Raw genomic sequence first — 11,008 nt, 5'->3', positions numbered from 1 at the left:
GGTGTACAAAAGCTCTAGCCACACAGTAAGCGAGCATACAGCAAAAACACCACCCATAAGCAAAATCTGCAAGTAAATCTCAGGAAAATAGGTTGAGAATCTTACGACAGAATATACAATCAACAATGTATAGAAAGAGAAGCAACGACCAATACTTCCTAATTATATATTAAGAAACCCCAGTGCGTACACTATATCTCTTACGTACGTAGACATGTACGTAAAACAAGAGAACTACTCCAATAAACTTAGCACAAATCAATATTTGGGATGAAGTATACATTCATAATCGGATGAAGATAGCAAAAATATGAATAAAAACCATCATTACATGAAACTTAGCTAGCCTACAGCATCATTTTGAGATCATCAACGATTAAGATACATGACTAAAAATACAGAAATGCACGAGCAATATTGAACATCAACAATCCCACAAATTCAGAGAAAAGAAAATTCAACTATAATTTTATGGTAATGAATATCGGTTAATACAATGAGGGAAACATGGTCAAGAAACTTACTTCTTCCATGAAAAATAGAGACCATACTCCAGGGTAGAAGAAGTCAATAAATTCAGGCAATGTACTAAGAATGGATATGAAATGACGACCACGAGACAATCAACTGAGAAAAACATCAAAAGTGAAAGATGAATCCAAGGTTTAAGCTGTTACAGGTTTTTTTCTATTGATATTAGGTTTAACAGAAAGGTTTTGGCATAGAAGGAATCAGATAAGTCAGTCTGAGTTAAGTCGTCGCCTCTTCCCATAATCAGCATCTCTAGATCTAGAACATTGTTCCTCTTCCTGTTGTAATCGTGACTTGCTGTGAGTCTTTGATGACCGTCCCCTATCCCAATCATTATCATGCTCAGGCTCACGGTCCCTGTACCTACGATGATCTACATATTTGTCTTTGTCTTCCCTATATTGGTCCTGATCCTGGTCTCGATCATGTTCCCTATCACGGTTGCGATTATGATCTCGAGAGCGCTCCCTATCTCGTTCTCGGCCAACTTCTCTATCATCCTGGTGCCCTCTCCCCGACCAATCAGGACCACGGCCCATATCCTTCTCTCTGGGCATGTCCCTATCATATCCCGGTTCTCTATCATCGTGATGCCTTCTTTCAGATGAGCCAGACAACTCCTTTTCTGAAACTCTATCTTTTTCTTTTGTAGGATTTTGCCAACCTACTCTCTCATGACTAGCCTCACCATGTTGATGATCAAATGCAGCTTCCTCCCTATAACTGGACTCTCCAGCTCTGCCACCACCCCATCCTCCCATGCCGGGATCTGACCATCTCATATTAGGCCCATCTACACCACTTGCAGGCATCATCCTCATACTATTCATGGCCATTCCTCTTCCAAAAAATGCAGGGTTAACATGAGGAGCCACTCCAGGCAAGCCAACACCACCAACAGGAGGGAACAGATTTATAATCCCAGAAAAGGGAGGCGTTAGAGAGCCAGGAAAGCATCCATAACTGCCCATTCTTCCCATAGCTCCACCAAAAGCAGGACCAAAACCTTGACCCATCATAGACTGTGGATGCATGAAAGGTGGCGCTGCACCAATACCCTGTCCGAAACCATTTCCCATGACACCTCTACCACCCCTCCCACCACCCCTGTTCCTCATAGGACCAGCAGGCCCTCTATTTCCCATGCCCTGGGCATTGCCTCTTCCCATGTTCCCTCTCCCGTAACCTCTGTTATTATCCCCACCTTGATAATTCCCACCGGTTTGAATGTTATTGCCAACAGGCTTGCCCTCAAAATCATCAGGGCCCCTTGTGAAAGAGAAGACTGTCATCTGTTGGTTCCAATTCAATTGAGCCTCTCCCATTTTCTTAACAATAAATGGTGACGCAAAGGAAACAACACGAGGCCTTCCATTAAACATGTGCCCATTCATTCCCTCCTTACAAGATGTGGCTGCGGCTGGATCATAAAACTCAACCTGACAGTATCCTTTCGACTTCCCACTTGCTTTCTCATAAAAAACTTCACTTCCTTTACGGGCCCATGCTTGCACAACTGTAACTCCAGTTCGGCATCCCCAACAAACAAATAGTCCCACCACCACTTCCACCTCCACTTGTACCAACACCAGGAGCAGAACCAGGAACAGCACTAGGCACACTCACATTTCCAACGCCATTTCCAATCATAGGACCACTGCCACCACCACCGTTCGCATTCATATTCCCACCTCCTACTCCTTGCGTCATCAAACCCTCATTCTCAACGCTCCCCGCATTCCCTGCACCATGCCCCTGTTGTCCCGTACTACCCACACCAACTAAGCCAGTGTTGTTATTATCCCTACTCTTCTGTACAGCCATATCATTCAACTTACTAGACACTTGTGCCAATTCAACCCTAAGCCCACTTCCACCACTACTGATACACGCATTAGGTCCCTTCACATCGTTATAAGCATCACCTCTCAACCCTTGACTATCGTAAGAAACCCTAGAATCCCCTCTTTCAACACCATCTGCACCCCCTGGATTTGAAACACCAGGTTCGGGCGCACCATTAACTTTACCACCAATATTATTATTGTTATTACCAACATTATCATTCCAATTTTCACTATCCTTAGGTTTTTTTTTAGAGTTTGAAGAAACCCTTCGCCAACATTAACATCATTATAAAGATCCTCATAATCATCTTCTTCTTCACCTAGAAAACCCTCGTCAGCAACAGCTGAGATTGCTTCGTTTCTATGGAACTGTTCCATCTGACCACCTCCCTTTCCATCATCCATATTTCCCCTCAAAATTCTCAAAATAATTATATATATATATATATATCCTTAAACAATTTCAAAGCTTTGAACTTTTCCCCTTGATTCCTGGGAATAAATAAGATAAAGTCTAAATTTAACAAACTTATAACATAAATAAATTGTAATTCGTTAACGAATTTAGGGATCTTGCCAGGTTGGTTCAAGTGAGACCAAAGAGAGAGAAGGAAGTGAAACCCTAATCTTGAAAATTTGGGAATTTACATTGGATATTTTGTCTGGGATTTTCATTTTAAGTAACGATAAAATACTAACATGCGCCTCTGTGCATAGATTTCAAACGCCATTTTTGTTTTTAATTATTACATTTTCTATTATTAAAAAACACATTAAATATTTTCCTTTAAACTCTTTTTCTCTAATAACTCTTACATTTTCTCTAATTCAAGTGATAAAACTAATACATATAAAATGTAGGATAAAATACACAAATAGTTCTCCAACTATAGGATATTGTTTTATTAAGTCTCTTAACAATTAAAAGTTATAAAATGACCCTCTAATTATAGGGTGTTGGTTTGTTGAGTCCATCGACTATTAAAAATTACAAAATAGTCATCCGACTATTTATTATGTTCTAAACTCATCATTTTTCATTAAAAATTAAAGGTATTCCGAGCTGAACGTTATGCTAACTGTGATATGATAAAATCTGATCCTAAAATCTCAAATGACTATCATATCTTAGTCATCATGTTAACGTTTAACTTAGATAATCGTTAATATTTTAACGGAAAATGATAAGTTTGGAACATAATAAATAGTTGGGTGATAATTTTGTAGCTTTTAATAATCGAAGGACTTAACAAAGATACATTTTATAATCAGATGACCAATTTATAACTTTTACTAGTCGAGAGACTTAATAAAGCAGTACCCCTACAATCGTATATCATTTGTATACTTTTACCCTAAAATGTATCTTTTTTTTAATAAAAAAAAAAGTTGTTTTCATTTTTTGAAAGATTCTAATTCCACATATTTTATAAAATTAATACTTTTATGACTAATGAAACCAAATTAGTCATTGTAGTAACAAAGATTAATCATCTAAAATCATGCCAATAATAGGAAGATCAATCATTCAAGCTCGTTTCTTATAAGTTTGCAACAAGACAGAAGTTTCTATAACTAGTAATTGGAGATAAGCTTGAACCTCATCCTATCTTATACCAAAACAAGTTGTATTGGCTTAACATTCATTCCCACTATGAAATACATTTGCATCTCATTCATTCTAAACATATATTGCATGTGGAGACTTATATGGATTTATTTTAATTTATTTGACGTCAATGTATTAATAGATTAAAAAAATATAAGAATTTATTAAATGTTTAATCAAGCAATGACTGAACTAATGAATGATAACCTCGTGTTCTCAAAATTTTTGGTCTAGTAACAATTTAGGTCATTGTAAGTTTAAATATTAGACAAATTAGGTTATATCTTGTGAATTTTGAGATTTTTTTTTGAATCTAGGGTGAATAAGGTAATATATGTACAAAGACTCCTAACTATTCGACAATGAACGCTCATACCCCTATATGTGCAATGCTCGAACTCGAGAACTCAAGGATAACAACAATCCCTTAATCATTAAGGTAATATCTAGCGTTAAGTGTTTGTTTATAAATCATTGGGTAAGATTAAAAACGGGGAGATGAATTCTCTCTCGATAATTGCTCATCGTCATCTTTAATCTGATGACTATTTTCTTCTTTCTTCGTTATGAAATAATCGACTATAATTCTTGTTGAGTTAATCGATTGACGGAATCGACCAAGAGGGGGGTGAATTGGCAATTAAAATTTTGTGGAAGCTTTTGCAGAAAATTGAAAGTAATTGCACAGCGATTTAGAGTGGTTCGACTTTCTCAATCAAAGTCTACGTCCACTACCTTAGCTATCCACACTAAGGATTTTCCAACAAATTCACTAATTTGTTCTTTCTTTTGAGGCAAAAGAGATAACCTTACAACACCCTCAAGAATTATACCTCAATTCTTGAGAACACTCTTTCTCAAAGAGAATATTACAAATTTCGCAAACTTACAAGGAAAACCTCACAAGGTAAGATGTTTGCACAATTCTAGAACAAAGAAATAACACTCAAGAATAAATATAATTGAGCACAATAAGTGTTCTTGAAAGCAAAATGAATATTAAATGAAAAATAGGCTTGAAATGCTCAAACTTGAGGTTTGATGTTTTCTCTTTGATTCTCTCTTGATTCTAGTTGCTTGATGTTTCTTGTTATTGATCAATGGCTTCTAAGCTTGTTTAAATACACCTTGAATCACTTCTGAACGTTGGGGATCATTAATGAAGTTATTGGAGCCGTTTAAGTGTGAAAATAATTAATATTTCTGCTTGGAGCGTGGGAGGAATTGGTACCCCCTCGTGGGAGGAATCGGTACCCCCTAATGGGGAATCGGTTCCCTAAGTGTAAAATTCAAATATTCGACCGTTGAACAGTGGGAGGAATCGATACCCCCTGGGGGAAATCGGTTCCCTCTGGACAAACTGTAATTTTTTGCTTTGAAACGGTTCGAAATACTTTGTAAAATTGTTTTGAAATTATTTTAAGATTAAAACTTAATTTTACACTTTAGTAAGGATTTAAAATGAACTTTGAAATACTTTGAGTAATATTTTGATATTCGATTTAATATATCGAATATGCTTAGAAAAATCATTTTCAAAATTAAAATTCTTTTAATTTAATTTGTTATATCAAAACATCATAATGTTTTCAACAATTATCTATCCATTTAAAAATAAATAAAGCGTTTATAATTATCAGGATCCAATTCATATTTTGTTAAGATAAATTATAGATTTGATCACTTAAAATTTGCCTTTCTTTATTAATATATATTGTACAAGTGAAATTAATAGAATAATGTAATTTGTGGGGTTTAATGAACCAAAATATTAGGCCTCTTAATCCGTGAGAAAAATGGTTAAAGTGTCATGTCGTGTAGGACTCTAAATTGACCTAATACTCCACGTGCTTTTTAAATTTACACTTATGTTAAACAAAATATAAAATAATTAATTTTAATAACACAAGCATATTCTTACATGATAATTAGAAAATGGTTGATAATTCCAAATAGGGAAATCATGAACCATGACATTAGTGAATGACATAAGCCAAATCTTTTATGTATAAATTATGAAGGATAAATATATATTTTAGCATGTGAACTTTGATTTTAAGGTATAATTTGATTTTTATTTATTGGATTAAGGGTTATCTTTGTCTATGTAATATATCTATTTTGTTATTTTCGTCCTTATCGTATTTTTACATCAATTGAGCCTTTAAAGTTATTTAATTGCATCATTCTATATCTTACTCTATCATAAAACCCTAAATCATAAACTCTGAGTTAGTGTTTAGAGTTTAAGGTTTAAGGTTTAGGGTTTAGAGTTAGGGTTTTAAGTTGGTGTAGGGTATAAAATGATGCAATTGAGCAACTTCGGGAGTTAAATTGATGATAAAATGTGATAGAGTCGAAAGTGGTAAATTAAGTATACTAGAAGGACAAAAGTTATCATTTTACCTTATTTACTTTTTATCTAATTAGTTATATGAACATGATTTTAAAGTTTAATTTATTATTCATTTTTTTTACCTAATTAGGTATTTGAATTTGACTTTAAAATCCAAATGAGTACTTTAAGTTAATTTTATGATTATTTTGATTTAAATAAATCATTAGGCACAAGTATCGGCTTAGACCAAAAAAAATAAAGTTCATGTATGAATCTATAACTCAAATTCATGTATCTAATTAGACCAAAACCTCTTTACGTATCTAATTAAACTTTAAAACGAAATTCAGTTAAATAATTGGATAAAAAGGTTCAAATATTGAATTGATCTTTTAAACTAAGTTCATGTACAAAACTATATATTTACCCATTAATGAACCGAAGAATAGATTGAAGGGTAAATTACGTGTTTAGTATATAAACTATCAATTTTGGCCCGTTAAGTACCTAATCTTTCAATTTTTTCAAAAACATACTTAGTGTTTAGTTTTTGTTTCATTTTAGTAACCAGCCGTTAAAAACTTAACGGACGGGCTCGCCGGTCGTCACGTCTTTAGTCGTCGACCTTGAATGTGATTTCGACATCAATTTCACCGAAAAATGCCTCAATCTCCCCAAGTCGACAATAAACTCTTTGACTTCTTCATCCTCTGATCTTTGTCGTCAATCGTTTGATGGGCCTGAAACTAGATTATATTGGCCGACTCGTCATTCTCTTATGGTCCGCCATTCGAATTGGTCGTTGTCCACAGGAGCTGTCCCGTCAGTCCTTTCGTTATGTTTTTAACGGCGGGTACTAAAATAAAATAAAAACTAAACATTGTGTATGATTTTAAGAAATTAAAAGTTTAGGTACTAAAACAGACCAAAACTTATAATTTATATACTAAATGAGTAATTTACCCTAAATTAAATAGCCTCCGTTTTTCATATGATTTTTTCATAAACTTTTATACTCCACTTTTTTAAGTATTGCAATAATAATAATAATAATAATAACAAAACTAAAACTCAATTAATTTATATGACTTTTAGGGGGAAAATATATATAAATAGAGGATTGACAAGGTCTCTCTAATAAAATGGTACTATTACATTTGGAATCCCTTTTAAAAATTAAAAATTTAATTCCATCCTTATAATTTCATCTCAACCTCTAGAATTTCATGCTTCAGTTTAGAGTTTCCATTAAGAAAAATCTATAAACCAACTCAACCCCCCATATTTTCTTTTCTTATCTTTTGATCCATCAAATGCTTCAGTAATGCCAAAAACATCAAGATCCACCGGTCCTGCTGAAGAAGGTGCGCCTCGATCATCAAATGGCTTCTTCCCAGTTTCCAGATTCGATACTCCTGATGAAATTCCCGGGTTTCCGAATCCATGGTTTTCGATCAGAGCCCTCAACGACGACTGTTCCTGCACCGGAACGGAGCCCGGGAATCGAGGATCACCGCCGTGGAACGAGCTCGGAACCGGGAATTGTTGGAAAACCCGGGAGGAATTGTTGTTGTCGAAATTTTGATCGACTGTGTTTTGTTGATTGGAGAAGCAGGGCACGTACGGCGACCCGGCAAGAACCTGTTTGGTTGTGTTGCCGCCGTTAATGTACGCCGGTGAAGAATCCATTAATGGCGGTAAACCAGCAGGACGCAAATCGTTGGTGAAAGAGCTTGCCTTAACGAGGCCTGAAATATGGGTTTTTTCCCCATCTGATCCCTTCTGGAATACCCTGCAGATCACCCATTCATTCTGCAAAATAGAACTCCATGTTTAGCCAATTGCAACAACATTTAAATCCAAATCCCGAAAAAGCACTGTTATTCTCTCTAAAGATTCCAGTTCGAGCAGTTAGATGCAAGGTCACCTTGGCAGTTTTAGGGACATGGTGGATTGAGAAATGGCCATCGAGTCTATATTCATGCATGACCCAATTTGTTTTCACACCTTTAGGAGCTCTTCCTCTGTAAAAAACAAGAGTTTTCTTCACCCCCACCAATGATTTCCCTCTGTAAATCTCTTTATCTTTCCCAGTAGCTTTCCAGTACCCAGAATCAGTGGCCCTGTTCGTCCTCAAGCCAGTAGGGTATTTCCTATCCCTAACGCAGAAAAAATACCACTCCTTCTCTCCCATTTTTGCCTTCCCTGTTTTCCATCACACCAAACAGAAGATAAGAAAGCGTTAGAAATTAGAATATATTTTCCTGGGAAACAAACACATCTAGGAAAATCTTTTTGAACTGAGTCGAAGAAGAAAACTCTTAACATGGCAGTTCCCACGGCTCGGACTTGTTCAAATCAACATCTCCAATGGCTATTGAACTGAAATTGATGTCAAGCACTTTCTTGTACAAATATTGATTAATAAGCTCTTCATCTGTTGGGTGGAACCTGAAACCCGGTGGTAAATCCATTTTATCATCTTCTTCGCCAATCTTTTTCATTCCTGAAACAAACCCAAATCCCTTCCGTTCAAAATTCAGCTTAAAATCTTAAAGAAACCCACAAGTCTACATGCATACATGTGATGAGCAGGTGATATTCTTAGTTTTCAAGAGCACTTAAAAGGTCGAGAAAGAACTGAGAAGGAGATTAAAATGGAAATATGTGCAGCAAAGCTATAAGATCGAAAGCTTATATAAAGCTAAGGATTGAAAGGAAAGGGAGAAGCCATGGAAGAACTTGAAAAGAAGTAAACCTGAAAGATGGGGACAGAAACTTGGTTTCTAAGGCAACTTGGTAGGTTGTTTTATAATAATCATAATCATAGTCAAAGAGACGGAGTACATAATTTATTTTTTTTAATAATTTTCTTTTTGATATGTAATATATGTTTAAATTTTTATTTATTTATTGATAATATAATTTGATGATTGAATTTATTTCTTCCAAAAAAAAACACCCCTTTCTACAACTGAGGCTGCTAAGTAAATTTATAAAATAATAACTAGGGTAAAGAACGCAAATGGTATCTCGACTATATGATATTGTTTTATTAAATCTCTCGACTATTAAAAGTTATAAAATGATCATTTGACTATAGAAATTTATTTTGTTGTGTCCTTCGCTTATTAAAAGTTTCAAAATGGTCACTCGACTATTCATTATGTTCCAACTCTTCCTTTTCCGTAAAAAAATGAACGAATTCTAAGTTGAACGTTAACTTGTTGACTGTGATATGATAAAATTTGAACCAAAAATCTCGAACAACTATGATCTCCCAAACATCATATTAACATCTAACTTAAACAACCACCATTTTTAACGGAAGAGTACAAGTATGGAACATAAAAAATGGTTGAGTGCTCATTTTGTAATTTTTAATAGTCTAGGGACTCAAAAAAGTAAAACTATATAATCAAAAGATCATTTTATAACTTTTAATAATCAAGAGACTTAAGAAAGTAGTACCCTATAGTCGGAACCATTTATGTTCTTTACTCTAATAATTATTACACGATAATTTCATATATAATGATCTTCAAGTCCAAATATATTCAAACTTAAATTTAATTTAAATTAAAATAAATTTAGATAAAATCTACCTATAATATTTAGGTATTACGAAATTCAAAGTTATTTGATTGAACAAATAATAATAATATTTTTTTACAAAATAATAATGATACTTGTAATATGAACTTTATTAATACTAATACTTGTAATGTTGATGATAGTTTTATTCTATTACACCTAAATGTTTTAATATAATATTTAAAAATCATAGATTAATATATATTTATAAATAAATATTTATTAATGAGTCATTTATAATACTTAAATATGAATAAAATTGAGTTTTTGAATTATTATTATTATTATTATTATTATTATTTATTATCATCATCATTTGATGATGATCAACATCATAAATATGAATAAAATAGTTGTTCAAATTTTATTTTGATTAATATTTTTTAAGACTAAAAACTTAAATATATTTATAGATATTTATTTTTTGGGTAAATTATGTATTTAGTACCTAAACAATCAGTTTTGATATATTTAAGTACTTAAACTTATAATTTTTTTCAAAATCATATCTAAAGTTTAGATTTTGTTTCATTTTAATACCCCCTTCAAAATTTAACATTAAGTTTTGAAAAAAATTTTGAAAGTTGAGGTACTAAAACGCGTTAACTTTTTAATAGCATGATACTAAAATGAAATAAAAACTAAACATTAGGTATGATTTAAAAAAAATTATATACTAAAGCAAATTAAAACTGATAGTTTAGATAGTAAATACGTAATTTACTTTTATTTTTTTATTTAGGGTCTATGAGATTATAGTTAAAGGTATTGTATAAACACCGACGATTGTCATGGAAGTCGCCAGTAAATACCGACGGCTTTAGAATAAGGATTAAAATAAATGTATTAAAATATTAAATCAAAATAAAACAATTTTATTTTGAAAAAAAAATACATGTGAAGTCCTTAGTAACTACACACGTCTACAATGAAAATTATTGATAATTATACACGACATCGACAGAATCATCGATTTTAAAAACTTTTTTATAACATATCTCTAATTTAACCATGACTTCATCCTTATTCAATCTCCATCATCATCATTATCACCATCATCATCTAAGTGGAAGATCAACCTTAAAATAT

The 11,008-nt window shown here is 33.3% G+C and overlaps 1 protein-coding gene and 1 pseudogene across 3 annotated transcripts; both read right to left on the bottom strand.

Annotated features, from left to right (window-relative positions):
* Positions 1–702: 702 nt before the first annotated feature.
* Positions 703–2,783, bottom strand: LOC120132638 (annotated as a pseudogene).
* Positions 2,784–7,529: 4,746 nt separating this feature from the next.
* LOC120132747 (NAC domain-containing protein 100-like) lies at positions 7,530–8,902 on the bottom strand. Of its 3 annotated transcripts, none has more exons than XM_039149439.1 (5): positions 8,652–8,829; positions 8,253–8,530; positions 8,000–8,137; positions 7,704–7,966; positions 7,530–7,670 (listed from the first exon to the last, which is right to left on the bottom strand). In XM_039149439.1, exons 1-5 carry the CDS (start codon positions 8,827–8,829, stop codon positions 7,574–7,576), a joined length of 954 nt encoding a protein of 317 aa, XP_039005370.1. In that variant the 3' UTR covers positions 7,530–7,573. The 3 variants fall into 3 exon arrangements, with proteins under 3 accessions (XP_039005370.1, XP_039005368.1, XP_039005369.1); XM_039149438.1 differs by adding an exon at positions 8,865–8,902 and having other exon boundaries at positions 7,531–7,966; positions 8,652–8,804; XM_039149437.1 differs by having other exon boundaries at positions 7,530–7,966.
* Between the last annotated feature and the right edge of the window lie 2,106 nt (positions 8,903–11,008).

Source organism: Hibiscus syriacus, unplaced genomic scaffold, assembly GCF_006381635.1.
Source record: "Hibiscus syriacus cultivar Baekdansim isolate YM2019G1 unplaced genomic scaffold, ASM638163v2 tig00110569_pilon, whole genome shotgun sequence".
Lineage (NCBI taxonomy): Eukaryota > Viridiplantae > Streptophyta > Magnoliopsida > Malvales > Malvaceae > Hibiscus > Hibiscus syriacus.
The sequence above is the reverse complement of the archived record's forward strand: the minus strand, read 5'-3'. Positions and strand labels throughout refer to the sequence as shown.

Coding starts and splice junctions, on each gene's coding strand:
- LOC120132747 (XM_039149437.1), bottom strand. CDS start 8,829: ATGAAAAAGATTGGCGAAGAAGATGATAAAATGGATTTACCACCGGGT. Junction 8,531..8,651: donor CGAGCCGTGGGAACTGCCAT/GTTAAGAGTTTT, acceptor GATGGAAAACAG/GGAAGGCAAAAATGGGAGAG. Junction 8,138..8,252: donor ATGTCCCTAAAACTGCCAAG/GTGACCTTGCAT, acceptor TCTATTTTGCAG/AATGAATGGGTGATCTGCAG.